Source organism: Saccopteryx bilineata, chromosome 1 (assembly GCF_036850765.1).
Source record: "Saccopteryx bilineata isolate mSacBil1 chromosome 1, mSacBil1_pri_phased_curated, whole genome shotgun sequence".
Lineage (NCBI taxonomy): Eukaryota > Metazoa > Chordata > Mammalia > Chiroptera > Emballonuridae > Saccopteryx > Saccopteryx bilineata.
Window position 1 is genome coordinate 130,200,147 of NC_089490.1, and position 17,728 is coordinate 130,217,874.

Consider the following 17,728-nt stretch of genomic DNA (forward strand, 5'->3'; position numbering starts at 1 on the left):
GCTCATTGACTTGGAGACTCAAACAGAAAGAAAAGAGGACTCCATTTCTCTGTCTTTACCAGTCTCAAGGTGCTGGCCTCCTGCCAGATGCATTCTGGGTGGGGAGGGGGTACAGGAGGGGTGAGGTGCCCACACCAGCGCCCCAACCCCCTTCAGAGAGCATGGAGCCAGGACTACTTCAGCCTTCCCACTTCCCTTCCTGCTTGTGAGTTAGGCCCAGGTCAGGGAGAGTGAATCCAACCTGTCTCCTTCACACCCCAGCCTACTGCTCTCAGGGAAGCGGGTATCTGTGAGGTTTGCTGAATTAGCTCCAATCTGCATCCTCCTGGCCTGCCCTTGGGGCAGTCCTGGGCTCCTCACCTCCTCCCTCAAGGCCAGAGTGCCAACGGCCACGAGCCCAGATGCCGCTGCAGCTGTTCCAGCTTCCATCAACCCCAGCTGGATCCCTCTCCCACGCCTTTAGCTTTTTGAATTGCTTCCAGGAAGGTTTATCTGGTCAAGAGCCAGGTAACCACTGGGGCCTGGGTGATGCAGTCCTTGGCTGAGAGCAGAGGGTGGGAGGGTGGGGGTTGTCCCATTCTTTGAGGGCAGGGCCAGTGCTGAGCAAGAGGAGGGGCAGGGAAGGGCCAACGGGGCCAACTAGGCCACTAAATGTTGGCTAGGTCTCGAAGGATAAATCGGCTCATTTAAAAGAAATCATATAGCCTGACCAGGTGGTGGCACAGTGGATAGAATGTTGAACTGGGATGCAGAGGACCCAAGTTTGAAACCCCAGGGTTGCCAGCTTGAGCGTGGACTCATCCGGCTTGAGCGTGGGGTCGCTGGCTTAAGTGTGGGATCATAGACATAACCCCATGGTCTCTGGCTTGAGCCCAAGGTCACTGACTTGAACAAGGGGTCACTCACTCTGCTATAGCCCCCCAGTCAAGGTTCATATGAGAAAGCAATCAATGAACAACTAAGGTGCTGCAACAAAGAATTGATGTTTCTCATATCTCTCCCTTCCTGTTTGTCTGTCCCTATCTGTCCTCTCTCTGTCTCTGTAAAAAAAAAAATCATATAAAAAAATCAAAAATGTTCACTACATGTATCAAATCATTGCACTGTATACCCGAACCTCACACAATGTCAAGTGGCACCTACATCTCAGTAAAGCTGGGGAAGCATCCACACTGCACACACCCAGGGTCCAAATTTCCGAGGAGAAAGTAGACATCCTCAGTTAATCAATAGTTGGAAACCACAGTCTGTAACTCTCTCTTCCCACACCCTTTCAGGAGAAACTGGGGGGCCCTGGGCTGGGACTAGGGGGTAGATCAAAAGGTAAGAAACAGCTTTCACCTGGAGCAGTGACTGTAAGGAGCTCAGTTTCCTGGGGTTATCACGTACTAGCCTCTCTGAGGGTCTCCCAAAGACTAGAGGCCACACCAAATAACACGGGCAGAGAAAGGATGTCCACAGATAGAATGGTGAAGTTGGCCATGTGTGACTAGTGGCACTACAGAGGACAGACTCTTCATCCTGACAAACGCGCCTATTATGCAGGATGTGAGTGTGAGCAGAAGTGGGCACAGTGTAGGCATAGGTGGGTAAAACTCATCCTAAACCCAGAGAAGAAGACACCGTTATGAGGAAGCAGCAGACTGATGTGCAATTGCAGCCGCAACACAAGGTTGTGATTCAGGAATGAGTGTGCTTTTTGTCGAGCTGACGCCTGGGCTGAGAGCACCAGGACATTGTGTAACCTCTGCCTCCACCATCATCCAAGATGAAAGTATCTGCTTTCTCCGGCAGACACACAGAAACTGCCAACACTGCTGCAGTTTGCCGCTGTGTTCTTAACAGAAGGAAGGTCACCAGGGATAAGTGCAAATACAGATTGCATCCCTGTCCCAGGGGCTGACATTGCGACTGTTAGGAGCGTCTGTGTGTATGGGGGTTTGCACGTTGTGGGGAGGGACAGTGCTGGCAAGGAGACCCCCGACGACTCTTCAAGTCCAAACCCTTGGGTCTGGCAGCCAGGGTTTCCCTCTGGTTTCTGCTTCTGGATCCCAAGACTTCCAGAGACATACAAGGCCACCTTTGAGAAAGTGGGTTCAATTAGACCCAGGAAGGCAGCGTCTGGTCCAAGTCAAGAGTGGGGCCAGACATAAACTCCTGCTCCCCCCAGCCTCAACCATCTCTACAGGGTGGTCATGTGCCTCTCTCCAGCCCAGTGTCTCAGAACCAGAGATGAACAGGTCACTGGGACCGAGCCCACGTGTCCCTTCAGAGACACCGGCAGGAAGAGGCGGCACCAGCAGAATGTTCTACAAATTATGTGGCAGGAAAGGCAATGCCTGGAGGAAAGTGACAATCTGTTCCCCAGTCTGAGGAGACAAGCTGGAGTCTCTGTCCAGCACTAATGAGAGAGGCTCTTGGGAGGGGCCTCGGTGTGGACCCAGCCTCATCCACCCCCGGAGACTGTGCTGAGCTTTTACCTGGAGTCTGGGTGTCAGGTTAATCTTCCAACCTTTCCTGAGCCCCTCACATGCTGCACAGGTACATAGCGGTCCAGATGAGAATCGGAGGGGCTTGATTCAGGGGCCACTCACATGAGAAATGGCAGTATCCAGGTGGAGCATCAGCGGTAAGATCCTGAACTCTGTTATCTATCTTTGAATCCAGGTCACAGCAAGGCCCTGACCCTGCTTTAAGGATATCATGTGTCCCTTCCTACTCATGGCCGTTACCTCTGCAGGACATTCTAGCCCAGGGGTCTCCAAACTTTTTACACAGGGGGCCAGTTCACTGTCCCTCAGACCATTGGAGGGCTGCCAAATACAGTGGTCCTCTCACTGACCACCAATGAAAGAGGTGCCCCTTCCAGAAGTGCAGTGGGGGCTGGATATAGCCTCAGGGGGCCGCATTGTGGCCCGCGGGCCGTAGTTTGGGGACGCCTGTTCTAGCCAATGGCTACCTTGAGGATTGGACAGTCCTGCCCTTATGGGCCCTGGGATTGTGGTCCTGTGTGCCTGGGAACCTCGAGGGCATGGCAGCACTGCCCATCCTGGCTGCCTGACCTCTCTTCACCCATTTCGTCCACCTGCCCTTGGCTATGTGATTCCCCCTGTGAGGATGTCTTCCTTTCCCTTCCTTTGCCAACCCTGAAGTGTAGATGGCACCCCAGGAGGCGCCCATACCCCAGTAGAGGACCTACAATCTTAACTGCCCAGCTGGACAGCACACCCCACTGTCCCACAGGCCTCTCAAAATCAGAGTGTCCCACTTTGAATGCACCTCCAGATATGTTGCTCTTCCTGCCCCTGAGCTCTGAGCCTTTGCCCTGGATCCCAGCTCTGGAGAGACCCTCTCTGCAAGTGTGTCCCACTGCAGAAGGGCCAACAGTCAGACATAGCATACCCACACCACGGGGCTCGGTCCTGCAGTACCTTCACCGAGAAGGCCCCAGAGATCAGAAAATGCTTCATGGATAAGGAAAGCCTTAAAATGCAGAGCACAAACTGCTTTGCATAGTTTCTATAACCATGAAAGATGGTTATAAAAGGACCCACAGTGTTAAGTTGGTGAGATGACAGGCTTGTCTTTTTTCTGAGGTGGAGATGTCACCTTCAGCCAGAACACAACATGTGCAAAGTGGCCCTGGGCTTGGTCTGAGCTGTGGCGGGGCCACCACTAGCACTGGTGGCTCTTCTCCCCCCGCCTTGCTCACTCCTGTTGAAGATGACGAGGCTGAGAGGCCAGGAGCCTCACCAGACGGTCTTGCTTGGGGCAGGTCGCCTGGAACCCAATCTGGCGGATGGCCTTTGCCATGTGGCTTTTACCATAGTTTTGTGGTGGAGCCAGAGGACAGAAGATGCTCTGGCGAAGGCGCAGGTTCCCAGTCAGAGAGGCTGGCCTTGTACACTGTCCAGGTGGGTCAAGATGGGCGGCAGGATCTCAGGGTTTTTGAATCCTGGCTGTGAGCATTCTGGAGGCTCTGTGGGTGGGAGCTTGGCTTGGCTTGGGGGGCAGGGTGTGGGCACTCGCTGTGCCGTTATTTTCTGGTTTAAATTTTTCTGCCTTTCTTCTCTTTAACTTCAGTTTCCCTGTCTGTTTCAGGAGACAGTGAGTCACATTCTATCTCAGGCTCCCAGAGGGAGGGGAGCAGTGGGGAAGTGGGTGCTTTGCACCTGAGTGGCCCCAGACACAGTCTACCCCACATTATCAGGCTACCTCTTCCAGGAAGTACCCTGAACCCCGACTCTGCTGTCTGCCTTCTTGTCCTGCCGGTGCTTGCCACCTCTTCCTGCATGTCCTCCTGTGTCTGGGCCATGAGGAGCTTCTCCCAGATGGCAAGGGCATATCTTCTCTTGCCCTTCAAGGGCACAGAGAGGGCACAGAGCTCTTCCCAGGCCCTGGGGGAGCAAAGAGGTTGGATGCCTCTACTGCCCAATCCCGCGGGTTTTCTGGTACGAAGGGTCCTGGTTTGTCTCCCCCTTGATGATACACAAAGCCTCCAGAGCACCTGCTCTGTTGAAATCACTGTCTTCCAAGATCAGAGTCTCACCATGGGAGGAATGAGGTTTCTGTCCTGAGATCTGAGGCCCCAAGTGTGGTCTGGCCGTCCTGAGGGTTCATGCTGCACAGCTTGACAGCAGGCTCTGCTCCTCTGGGTGAATCTGTCCAAGAGCCATGATGAACTGGGGCTCCCTCCTGCGTGCAGACCAGCCTCAAGAACATGCAGGTTCTGCTGACCAAGGGAATCCCAGGAATAGCCAAATGCCTCTGTTCTCTTTCTTCCACTAGGAAGATCCCTCCTGGGAGCTCAAGTACCTTCTATGTAGGAAAGGCCAATGGCAGAGGGGTCCCAGGACCCACCTTTTCCTGCCCAGCACATGACCCTGCCTGTAGCCCTCTCAGCACCCTTGACCCCCTGGGGCCAGCAGGCATTACTGACACATACTTTGAGCAAGTCCCAGCAGGTGGGCAGAAGCTCATGTGTCTGCAGCCAAGCATTTGCCAGCTTCCCTGGGCGGCAAGCAGCACGTTTTGTCTGGGAAGGAATGTGGAAATGCTAAAGTGTGACAGAGCTCCAGGGTGTCACCTATGGAGGTTTGGAGGGAGATCGAGGCAGCGCTCCCTGATGAGTCATGGGCACCCAGCCCCAGAGCAGGGAACTCTTACAGGGGTTGTAAAAACACTCAGCTGTGTCCTCATGTCCCCCAGCTCAGGCCACCTCATAGGGCTTCTGACTTTTAACAGGAAAGATTCCATCAGTTCATTCATTCATTTATTCATTTGTTAATTCAACAAAATCTGATCAGCCATTTCAGGCGGTAGAGGGCTGAGAAGGAAGAAAGAATAAATCCCCTCATGGGATTTCATAGCCGGTGACACAGAGACAGTCCTGTGACAGTTCAATGAAGGGAAAGACAGACTGAACTGGGAGCAAGCAGCCTGGCTGTTGTCTCTTTTCCCCACAACCTGAGACCCAGTGGGTACTCCAGGGGAATTGTCCCTGCAGTTTGTGCTGGGGCTTCTTTGCAAGATCCACCCAATGTAATGTATGTCTGACCCCAGCTGTTGAACAGACAAGCTGCCCAAACTGCAGACTGCACCTGGTGGAGTTTAGGGAAATGATTAGAAGGACTGCCAGCTGCAGTGCTGAACCCCAGTGTCCATGGGCCAACACAACAGTAGGCTATCCTTTATCACGCCTCCAGGGACGGGCAGCTCACCACCTCCTAAGCACCAGCTCTGGTACTGCTCTCAGTTCCAGGGAGCCTTTACTATCCCGAGCCAAAATTCATTTCCTGGTTTCCTGTGGCCTGTGGCCCCCACTTCTCAGACCCAGCACAGCAGTGTGGGTTTCTAACACTTAGTCCTCCAACCACACTTAAAAGGGGCAAATACAAAGCTCGCATTTGGTTCAAAAACCCAAATGCAGCCTGACCTGCGGTGGCGCAGTGAATAGAGCGTGGACTTGGAATGCTGAGGTCGCCAGTTCAAAACCCTGGGCCTGCCTGGTCAAGGCACATACAAGAAGCTACTACTAGTTGGTGCTTCCCACTCCTCCCCCATCCCTTTCTTACTCTCTCTCTCTCTCTCCCCTCTCTCTCTAAAATCAATAAACAAAATCTTAAAAAAAAACAACCAAATGCAGTGCTAGGTGATGGAGCAGAAGGGCAGAGGGGTCCACCGGTTTGCTTTCCCCTGGGGGCTTCTTGCTCAAGGCAGACAGAGGTACTTTTTAAACTTGCTAGAGAACAGCTTGCATTGTGAGGTTTTGTGTTTTTAACTTTCAGTTCATTATAAAATACCTAAAATGTGGCAGTGCAGGCACTGCCAGGATGTCTTCATGCATGCGTTTTCAATTTCTGTTCTTATTTCTTCACGGACAATCTGTGGGTTACACTCTGTATATAACTGATCCTTGCATGAACAGTCGGCACATCCCAGCCTGCTTTCCTGTCCTGGGTCATACCTGCAGGACCTGGCCCAGTGCTTCTCGTTCTGCAGGCTGGAGACATACACAGGGGACCCACTGTGAAAAGTGCACCTTGCAGCCTCCCTGAGACTGCTCCTGTACGTACTCGTCCTGCTCTCCTGCCACATAGGGTTCCAGCAGCTTTATGCAAATATAACAGAAAGTCACTTCATAAAAATTGATAATGAGCCCAGCAAAATGGAGGGCAGCCATCCTGGGAGAAGCTGCCACATCCAGGCCCCAGGTAAAAACTCAAGTGTTAGGATGGCTAAGTCAGAGGGATGGATGTGCGAGTGAGTGTGCGATAGTGGGCTTGTGAGGAGTCAAGGTAAGGAAGATCTGACTCCGTTGTATGAACCAGTGTTCTGACCATATAGAGTTTACCCATGGCCACTTCTGACACCGCCCCTCAGTAAAAGGATGTCTGTCAGTGTTTTTGTGGGGGAATGCTGTTCGCAGTACCCCAAGATCCTACAACACTTAGTGGGGGCTCAGCTGGTATCTGAACTTCTCTAGTTTTCTAGGCTAGCTACCACCATCACTAGCCTTAGGGGCAGGGAGAGAGAGAGAGAGAGAGAGAGAGAGAGACAAAGACAGAGAGACAGGCAGAAGGAAAAAGAAGGACATATGCCCCTGGGAGGGTGCATAGGGTGCAGCTCATAGAAGGAGGGCAACTCTGAAGTTTTGCCTAATTGGGCCCTGCCTGTCTGAGAAGCTTCAAAGCAGTGGTAGTCAACCTGGTCCCTACTGCCCACTAGTAGGCGTTCTAGCTTTCATGGTGGGCGGTAGCGGAGCAACCAAAGTATAAGTAAAAAGATAGATTTAACTATAGTAAGTTGTTTTATAAAGATTTATTCTGCCAAACTTAGCAAAAATCGACATAAAGTACTTGGTAAGTAATTATTATTATATGCTTTAACTCTGCTTTATAAATTTTATAAAGTAAAGTTACTTCCCTACTTTATAAATCACCATTACTGTGGAACCGGTGGGCGGTTAGAAAATTTTACTATGAACATAGATACAAAAGTGGGCAGTAGGTATAAAAAGGTTGACTACCCCTGCCTCAGAGCTTTGCTCGGCCCTCTTTTTCTCCCCTTCCTCCTCCTCCTCCTTGCCCATGCTCTGAGGCTGTAAATCCTGGACAGCGCCTCCTGAACTCTCCTCTACCTGCTCCTGAATTCAACATGCACCTTCATCACACAAACAGTGGGGCCCACTGAGGGAGGCCTGTGTCCTGCCCCCAGACTTAGAAGACCCTGTGTGCCAGGAGCTTGTGGGGCCAGCGTGACAGAAGGCCATCACAGAGAAGATTTTGGAAGGTGGGGGGTAGGTGAGCATCTTCCTTAGGGGCCAGAAGGCGAGAGAGGGCTAAACACAAGCTCTTAACTTATGCCTGCATGCCCAAGAGTGGGGACCAGCAAGGTCTGAGGAGGGCAGGGGGAGAGGCCAGGAGAGAAGGGAGAGGCAGGGAGTCCATCCCAGGCCTCTGAGCTCTCTCTCTAGCTCTACATTGCTCTCTCTCTGAGTCAGCTGGGGTGACATCTGATACAGGGCATGGTCTCTGTGCTGGGGAGCCTATGGTCAGCAGAGACTGGTGAGGGACCAGGCAGCAGGAAGGGGGTCCCTACAAGGAAAGGGGGCAGGCTTTCCATGTAGGTGAAATCAGAGCAGTAACCCTGGGCAGTAGGATGTGGGATTCACTCAGAAGGCAGGAGGGTGACAATGGAGGCAGAAGATGGTCCCCAGGGCATGCTACTTGGGTGTTACAAAATGTCATCAACCCAGAAAAGGGAAGTGGAAGGAAGGAGGCCAAAGCAGAACAAGGAACACCATGCCCCTGGGAGATGCTCTCCAAAAGGGTCTATGTCCTCTTGACTCTGATACCTGTCCTGTGTCCCCAGGGCCTTCTGCCTAACTCTGATCGCATAGAAATGTAGCTTGGCCATGGGGTCAGGTGCCCAGGCCTCATACCTTCTCTGGGTTCCCACTTTCATCCTTCACACAGGAACACATACTTGCTCCTGGAGGTCTCCACAGCTCTCCATGTTCTGGTCTTAGGACTGCTTCACCTTGAGACCTCGTTTGGGCCTCAAGTATCACTCTCTGAGTTGGTCCTGAGGAATCTGGCCGTTCCAATTCCCATAGGTTGCTCTGTTGCACAGCCTGTGGCACCAACTCCTCCTCTCCCTCCACCCTCCCACCAAGTGCCATACTAACTTCAAAAGCCTAATTACTCCTGATTTGGGCTATTTCCTGGCTGTTTCTCAGGTGAGGAAGTCTGTGTCACTTTCACTTTTGTATATGAGCTGCTAGGGTGTGTGTGGGGGAGAAGTGATGAGACAGTGGCTTCCTTTTGGGGAGGGGTGGGTGAAGCAGAACAGCCAATTAGGGAGGCTGGGTGTGAAGGTTAGAAGTTATAAAAGGACGGTCTCTCAGGCCCTTTGGAGGGGGGCAAGAGAAGGGAAAAGCGACCTGTGGGAGCTGGACAGGTGGGGCGTGAAGATAGAAGCTTCTTCCTTCCTGTAAACTTTCGTCTTTCCGTGAGCCCTTCTCTCTGTTCTGCCTGTGTGCAGCTAGGGGGAGACAGTATGCCTCCTGTGTCCAGCTGACCTGGGCGATCCCCCAGGAACCCTGGGGAAACGTGTCCATCAGACACCTTTCTTCTCAGGAAACGAAGAGTCATTGAATGTGCAAGCAAAGTGGGGTTTTATGGCACCCTTACCCTCTGAGGCCACAGACTGCCCTAGCTAGACTCTTGTTCGAGTGGGTGCCACGTGGTAGCCCTGGGGAAAGAACCCGTCTGTTCATCTGGAGGAGGCTGGGTCAGGGTCCATTCAGACGGAACACATATGGCCCAGGTGAACAGGATGACACAAGTGCGTTGTGGGGGCAAGGCTAGGGTCTCACGGGGCCAACAAGACAAAGCTTTCATTGCGTGGGGTAACCAAGAGGCTGGGGACAGGGCCCTTCTTTATGGGAGGAGCGCGAGGGCGAAGGAGCTTCTTCCCGCGCCCAGGAATGCAGCGGCGGTTCTAATTAGAAGCCTGCGCGGGAGCTGGCGGCTGTGGGGCCCTCTGGAAGCGCTCTCCGGCACCCCGCCCCCCCCTCGTTAACGGTGGGCCGGGCGTCAGTGTCTCCGCGTCCCAGTTGCGCCCGCTAAAGCCCGCACACGGAGGGCACCCAGCGCTGCAGGTGCTGAGCGGGTGCGGGACGCGGGGGTCCTCTAAGCGCATCCCCGCCGCTCAGCCGCCTCTCCCAGGCCCCCGGACCCGCCCCAGCCATCCTCCCGCCCCGCCCCGCCCCGCCCCTCCTGGCTGCGCCTGGACCGCAGTTCCCACCCCGGGTACCCCCGCTCTTGAACTATCTCGAAAAGAAAAATTATTATCGGATTAGATGTACTTGGGCTCCCTGGGTCTCCCCCTTCCCCTCGGCTTAATTATTATAATTCCAGGAAAGCCGTCGGGGAGGGTTCCTGGGAGTGCGCGTGCAGCGCGCGCAAGTGTGTGGGGAGGCTTCTCTCCAACTCTGGGTCTCCTCCAGCTGCGCGCCAGGCCCCTCGGCGTTCTTTCCCCTAGGAAGACTGGGGCGAGCTTGGCCTGCCTAATCAGATGCCTCCATATGTCTAACAGACCCTCGGGATCCTTCCCTCGGTTTGTCTGCGCTCCCACTGCCAGGTTTAGGGCGGTCTTACAGGAATGTGCCTTGTCTGGGGCAGAGGACAGAGCACGCCAGCCTTCTCAGAGGTGGGTTCCAGGGCCTTTCATTCAGGAAAGCTTATTCTCGATGCTCTCTCCCTCTGTACCTCTCGGCAGCCCCTCCTTATCATCGAGGTCCAGACAGAGGGCTCGCAGAGAGGGCCTCTCCTGACACTGTAGCCGGGCCAGTCTCAGAAGGCGCGGAGGGCCTGGCGCTGGCCCCACTGCGCCCGCCACTCCTGGCCAGTCCCCACTGCTGTCTTTACGTAACTGCGCTGCCACGAGCTGTTCGGTCTTGTCTCAACGACTTTGTTTTAAGGTGTGTGTGTGTGTGTGTGTGTGTGTGTGTGTGTGTGTGTGTGTGTGTGTGTTAGACACGGTCCTCAAGGAGAATCTCTCCCTCTCAGCTCGCCCTCCCGATTTCCCTTGGGCTCAGGCTGCCCAGACGTTCATGACATCTGTGCGGACCCTCTTTCCGGATCTTCCCAGCCCACTGTTCGCCCCGTCTGGCGCGGGGACCCTTTGGGCCCCGGGATCAATGTCCCCGGAAGCTCCGCCACCCGCATCCCAACCCCAGCCCGAACAGGTCGAAAGTGGCTGCCAAAGAAAACAATCCACCCGTGGCCCGCGGAGTCGAAGGGGTAGAGAGTGGGGTTCAGGCCACTGAGGGCCTTGCCCGAGGGTATGGCGGCTGGGGGCTCACAGAGGCCGCGGCGAACGCGAGGGAGGTTCACTCACCACCAGATCGGGTAGCTGCCCAGTGCCTGCTTCAGGCCGTAGAGGAATAAGAAGTACCCGAGCGAGGCCATCGCAAGGCAGTAGAGCGAGGGCGCCGAGCGGGCCGGGGCCCTGGGAGCTGGTGGGCGGTGGCGCTGGGCCCTCCTGCAGCCACTGGGTGAGCGGGGTGCGCGGGTGTTCGCGGGTATGCGGGCTCCCAGGGCGGCGCTGCGCCAGGTGGGCAGGCGGCCGGGCGGCGGGCCCCGGCCCGAGGCGGCGCGGGACGGCGGGGGCGGGGCAGTGCCGCGGGGGGCGCCCGCCTGGGCCCTGGCCTGGGCGGGGCAGGAAGGGCCGGGCAGGGGACGGGCGGGGCCCTGGGAGCCGGCGCAACGGAGGCGCTGGCTCCTCCTGAGGCGGCGGGATGCGCGAGGTGCGCTGGGTGCGCGGAGTGTTCAGGGTTTGCTGTCAGATGGGGGGAGGGAGCGGGGACCATCGGCTGCCATCCCGGACCCTGGACAGCGTGGTGGGCAGTCATCCTCTCCGAGTTTCAGGGCCGTCTCTTGCTTTTGGAGCCCCGCGAACCACGCGCACACCGTGGGACGCGCTGTCCTGCTTTTGCTCCTGTCTCTGCTGTGTGGCGCGCTCTGTTCCTTGCCCCCATTGTGGTCAGTCTGCCGCTCCTCTACATTCACCCCCTTGCCAGGAGGCAGAATGGAGGGTCAGTTTGTCCGAGCCAGCCCCTCGAGCCGCGCCCTGTTGGTCCGCTGGGATCCAGGCTCCCGAGCAGCCCGACGGATGGAGACGGGCGAGCCTGGGTGCGGCCTGCCTTGGGGATTGCGGCTGGATGGGCGTCTAGGGCGCAGGCAAATATCCGAAGGTTAGGATTGGGAAACAGGTGGTGACATTCCAACTCTCTCCCCATATCCCACTAAGGAAGAAAATGCTGAAGTCCCTGGTGTTTCCAAGCGGTGTACAGAGCACAGCAGCTGCGCCCTAAGCTCAGGGACCTCCGACCAGCCATCGGGTCTGCAGGGGCTGACAGTTTCTTCATCCAAAAGTGATTTCTGACCCTTGCGGTAAGCCTTATGGTTTAGCTTAAAGGGAAAGGGAAGACCACAAAGGGAAAGTGACTTATCCAAGGTCTTAGGGAGTAGTAGCTCTCTAGCTCTAAGCTTGCAGTTCATAGTGAGGCTGTCTGCATATTTGTCTGTAGCCCAGGGAAACACAAAGGCTTTTATTTGGGGAGGAGAGACCCCCAGTTTCCCCTGGCGCGCATGATAATGGCAGGCGAGCTGCCTGCGCCCACGGGGAATTGGCCGGTCTCAATGATGCTGTGAGGAAAGGGAAGCCGGGGTCGTGCCGTCGTTGGGGGACTGGGGGCGGGGCAGCGCTGCAACTGGAAATCCTACGTCGCAGCTCTCCCCGGAATCTGGGGTCCAGATATCTCTTTTCTCCCGCTCCCCATGTCTTCTGAGCTGCCTTTCATTGCACAGTGCCATCTGCAGTGTGTGTGTGTGGGGGGGGGGGGCACGGAGAGGCCGAAGTGCAGAGGATGCCTCTGTGTCTCTCCAGGTTTAACACTGGCTGGAGGCCCAACGGCAGCTTGCACTCCATAGCATGCTGCCTCATCATCTGCAAAGGGAGCGCTGGAGGAGTCTATGGACGTTTGACCCAGGGTCACCTGGTGACTTGCGGCAGAAACCCTTTCCTGACATGAGAAGCCCTTTCCTGGCAGGGAGCAGAGCCACTGTGCTTCAGGGAAAGCTCTCTTCCCTTCGCCAGCCTTAGGATCCAGTTATGTCTATGCATGCCCACCCTTCCACCCCACCTGCAGAGAAAAGGAGGGACAGATTCTGGAATGAGGTGGGTGGGCAGGAGGGAGCTGGGTTGTCCTCCTCTGGACTTCCCCTCTCTCTCAGAAAAAACTCCACCCAATTATCAAATTACTGGGGACCTGGGCTATGGGAGTAGGGTAGGGGCCACGCTGCAGCTTCCACTCCTGCCTCCCCAGCTGCTTGTCTGCCTGGGTTTAAAACTGCAAAGGGGAGTCCCCAGAGGCTGCTGGATCCACACACACAGGGGTAGCCATCTTGTGGGGATGGGAGCAGGTAGGTCTTGTCTCTTCAGCTCTCCCACCTGTTCTTTACCTGCCAGGCCCCTTTCAACTCCCCTGCTGCTCTCTCCTCCTTCCTAGGCCTGTCCTCCGCTTTGCTAGGTGGAGGGGAGGGAAGGGAGAGTGAAAGTTGAGTCCTTCCACTCCCAGGTGGAAGCTCCCTGTTCTGAGAGTTCCCTGAACACATGCACCATAATGAGCCGTCCAGAGAGCTGCAGTCAGGGCAAGCTCTTCCTTTGCCTCGTTTTCCAGGAGCCATCAAAGCCGTTGAGTCTGTTTTTTTGCAAACTCAGGAGCATGGAGCGAGGTCATCCTGGGGTTGATGTGCAGAAGAGCGCAGGTGCAGGAAAGGGGTTTAAATGCAGTTGGGTGGTGCTCCCTTACTTTCAGCTGGAAATTCTATACTCTAACTGGAAGAGAGGACAACCTCCACATGTCCGCTTGTAGCAGTGGCCAGTGCCCATGTGTGTGACTCCCTCCGGCCCCAACGAAGCTGCTGAAGGCGAGTTCCTTCCTGGCAGCGCCCTCTGCTGTCATCCAGAGGGAGTTTCCTTACCACAGGTCTGATTCCACAGCATTCCTCCTTTGTGGATGATTCCTTAGGAAAGATCTTGTTTTGCACCACTGGCAGAGGCCCCTGAGAGTGCTTTCCTTCCCGAATAGGCCCTGATGGGAAAGGAGATTTGGTCTTAGGAGCTCTGAGAGGCCCCTGCTGGAGTCAGGGGAGTCAGAAGAGGTGAGGACCTGGTGTGGACACAAAGCCAGATGGGAGGGCAGTTTGCTTTCTTGCGTGGTAAGCTTCCTATCTGGGGTGGCATTTAAATCTTTCATGACAGGTACCAGGTTGAATTTTGCAGTGGTACTTTCTGTGTTGGGGAGAGGAAAGCCAGGCTTTCAGATATTGCCTAATCATTAACTTCCTTCTTTTCCAAGAAGTTGGGGAGGCAAGAAAGGATGTGGGCTACCAGGGTCTGGAGGTGGGAGCCATGGCTATGCTTCAGAGGGAACAAGTACAGGCAGGATGGGGGTCTCAGGTTCGATGTGGGGGTGTTCCTTCTACCCCCTCTGGAACCTTCCCTTATCTTCTGTGTGTGTGTCACTTGGGGGCACCTGCTTCTCAGGTGTGGCATCCTTGCACTCATAAGCAATGGGCCCAGACTTTCTGTCCATGCTCAGTCATCTCTTCAGAGTGCCCCAGGCTAATGACATATCTGATAGTTTTGTTTAGCAAGTAATTAGGTCCAAAAAGCATTAATCAGTAGTTTAAAAAACCCCACATAAGTTAAAAAGGATACTATTTTTAAAAAGTCATTTACTAACTGTTTAGAGAGAGAGAAGAAAGAGAGAGAAGCATCAATTCATTCCGCTATGTGCCCTGACCCATAACCCTTGTGTATTAGGATAATGCTCCAACCAACTAAGCTATCCATCCAGGACAAGAATTGTGTGTGTGAAGAAAAAAAAAAAAAAAAAAAAAAAAAAAAGAATTGTGTGTGTGTGTGTGTGTGTGTGTGTGTGTGTGTGTGTTTGTTTAGAGAGAAGGAGGGAGGGACATACAGGGGCAGACAGACAGGAAGGGAGAGAGATGAAAAACATCAACTCATAGTTGTAGCACCTTAGTTGTTCACTGATTGCTTCTCATATGTGCTTTGGCCCAGTGGCTCCAGCTGAGCCAGTGATCCCTTGCTCAAGCCAGCAACCATGGGCTCAAGCCAGAGACTTTTGGGCTTAAGCCAGCAACCATGGGCTCATGTTGATGATCCCACATTCAAGCCAGTGAACCCGTACTCAAGCTGGATGAACCCATGCTCAAGCCAGTGATCTTGGGGTTTTGAACCTGGGTCCTCAGCATCCCAGGTCAACACTTTATCCACTGTGACACCACTGGTCAGGCAAGAATACTATTTTTATTTCATTCTCACATAACTGCAGTTATTTACCAATAAAAAGCTATGCCTAGCCCTGGCTGGTTGGCTCAGTGGTAGAACGTTGGCCTGGTGTGCAGGAGTCCCGGGTTCGATTCTCGGCCAGGGCACACAGGAGAGGCGGCCATCTGCTTCTCCACCCTCCCCCTCTCCTTCCTCTCTGTCTCTCTCTTCCCCTCCCACAGCCGAGGCTTCATTGGAGCAAAGTTGGCCCGGGCACTGAGGATAGCTCTGTGGCCTCTGCCTCAGGCACTAGAATGGCCTTGGTTGCAACAGAGCGATGCCCCAGATGGGCAGACCATCACCCCCTGGTGGGCATGCCGTGTGGATCCCGGTAGGGCACATGCGGGAGTCTGTCTGACTGCCTCCCCGTTTCCAACTTCAGAAAGAAAAAAAAAAAAAAAAAAAAAAAAAAAAAATATATATATATATATATATATATCTTTATTATATGCGGCTTAAGTGTCGCCGATAGCTTATTGGTTGCTTGCAAACTGTACTAGCCAATGGGGTGAAGTTGCTACAGCATTCAAATAGTCCCACCTTCTGGCATGCCACCTCACAAATTGAGGTTAAAGATTGGAGCAGTTATTATGCTGTTAAGAAATCTTAACACCGGAAGGGGTCTTTGCAATGGTACAAGACTAGAGGTTCTCCAATTGAAAAATAATGTCATAATAGCTAAGTCTTTGGCTCCTCTGAAGGTGAAATACATGTCATTCCAAGAATTGATTTGGCTCCATCTCAAACAGGGTTGCAGTTTCAATTGAGACGTAGACAATTTCCTGTAAAACTTGCCTTTGCTATGACCATCAATAAGTCTCAGGGCCAAACGCTTAAGCGTGTTGGCATTTTTTTTACCTGAGCCTGCATTTGGACACGGTCAACTTTATGTTGCCTGTTCAAGAGTTCGTGAAAGAACGGACGTAAAATTAAAAATAATTGATGGTCCTCTGCAAGGCGAGCTTAAAAATGATGGAAAGATCTACACAAGAAATGTTGTGTACAAAGAGATCTTTGACATGTGAATTAACATTTATTATTTAAATCACCTTTATTTTTTGAGCTAGCGGTGGCTCTTAAGAAATGTACCGCCAGTGGTTTCCTTTATTGCACTCTACTTAAAGCAATTAAGCAAGTAGAAGGGGGAAACCCCATGGGGCAGTAAGCAAAGGGGCGTCCTTGCCGCCTGCCCTGGGTAATTCAGTTTGAATTAGCAGACACCTTTGCACAAATCATTTTAATTACAATTTATAATATCTAGAACAGTGGTCATTTCGTATGACTGCTGGGCTTTCTAGTTGTGTGTGTGTGTGTGTGTGTGTGTGTGTGTGTATATATATATATATATATGCTATGCCTATACTTGGCAAGGACACCTTGCTTTTTTATCATAGCACCTGCCAGAAAGCCAGCCTTACAGAGATATGATAACTTCCAAAGGAATGTGGTTCATCCCAGCTGAAATGGAACTACCTAGAGCCAGTAGATGTTTTTTCTGCAGATGCTGATATCACTGTCTTTCTTGAGTGTGTAGTGCTCTGGGAATTTGCTATAATACCTCATGTTACCTTGGCACACAGTTTGGAAACTATGGCTCTAACAGGAGTAGCTGGGAGTAACTCCCAGGTGCATGGTCCATCTCAGCTTCTCTGCTTTCCCATCTCTCCCCTGACCTCAGAAACACCCCTTGATGTGCCTTGCTGCACATCTAATCTGGCTGTGTGTTCCTCGGTCTTTCCATTGGCCTATCTCCTTTTTTTCTTAGTTTGTGGGAATATTGTATTCTAAGAGACTCTCCTTTACGGCCCAGAGCCCTGGTCAGATTTTTGGCTTTCCAGAAGATTTTCCTTGTAAAGGCAGGCTATTGGATCAGATGACTTCTCCAAGCCCTATGGGACTATGACAACAACTCATGCTCTGGGTTCTGGGCTTTGCCCAGTGCTGTGATTCCTGTTTTCACTCGGAGCCCCAGAAATATCTCTCTTCATGTTTCAGGTGTGTAGAGATGCCCACATTCTTGGAGAGAGGTCTCAGTCTCTGTGAATTATGTGTTTCTCATGAGAGTCAGTCCATTCATGATCTGAATACCAGAGGTAGAAATTGAAGTTCTGAGATCATGTGCTGGAAGACCCATTACTTAGAGAAAAGCTAGAGCCAGGATACAGAGGTGGGGTGGGGGCATGTGCACTCATCTTTCTGATTGTCCCACGGATGGACAGTGAGACCCCTCCATTTCTGAGAACCAGTCCATCTGTCTCAAGATATCCCACAGCAGGCCCTGGCCGGTTTGCTTAGTGGTAGAGCGTCGGCCTGGCGTGCAGGAATCCCAGGTTCAATTCCCGGCCAGAGCACACAGGAGAAGCGCCCATCTACTTCTCCACCCCTCCCCCTCTCCTTCCTCTCTGTCTCTCTCTTCTCCTCCCGCAGCCGAGGCTCCATTGGAGCAAAGTTGGCCCGGGCGCTGAGGATGGCCCTGTGGCCTCTGCCTCAGGCACTAGAATGGCTCTGGTTGCAACAGAGCGATGCCCCAGATGGACAGAGCATCGCCCCCTGGTGGGTGTGCTGGGTGGATCCCGGTTGGATGCTCATGCGGGAGTCTGTCTGACTGCCTCCCCATTTCCAACTTCAGAAAAATTAAACAAACAAAAAAAAGATATCCCACAGCAGACACCCCTCTCATGATGACCACTGCTACCTACCTCCTCCTGAGAGCTCTATGTTGATTTTGATAGGAGGCCCTGACTAAACTGTGGAAGCAACTGGGCCCTGAGGTCAGCTGCTCCTGTATGAGAAAGTAGGCTCA

The 17,728-nt window shown here is 53.4% G+C and overlaps 1 protein-coding gene across 1 annotated transcript in view; it reads right to left on the reverse strand.

Moving 5' to 3' along the window:
• Nucleotides 1–11,130, reverse strand: part of WNT3A (Wnt family member 3A) — a 50,277-nt gene extending 39,147 nt beyond the window's left edge. Inside the window, exon 1 of the mRNA XM_066266283.1 lies at nucleotides 10,906–11,130. Within this exon, the coding sequence (XP_066122380.1) occupies nucleotides 10,906–10,976 (71 nt within the window). The 5' untranslated portion in view covers nucleotides 10,977–11,130. The remainder of the gene's footprint in view (nucleotides 1–10,905) is intronic.
• Between the last annotated feature and the right edge of the window lie 6,598 nt (nucleotides 11,131–17,728).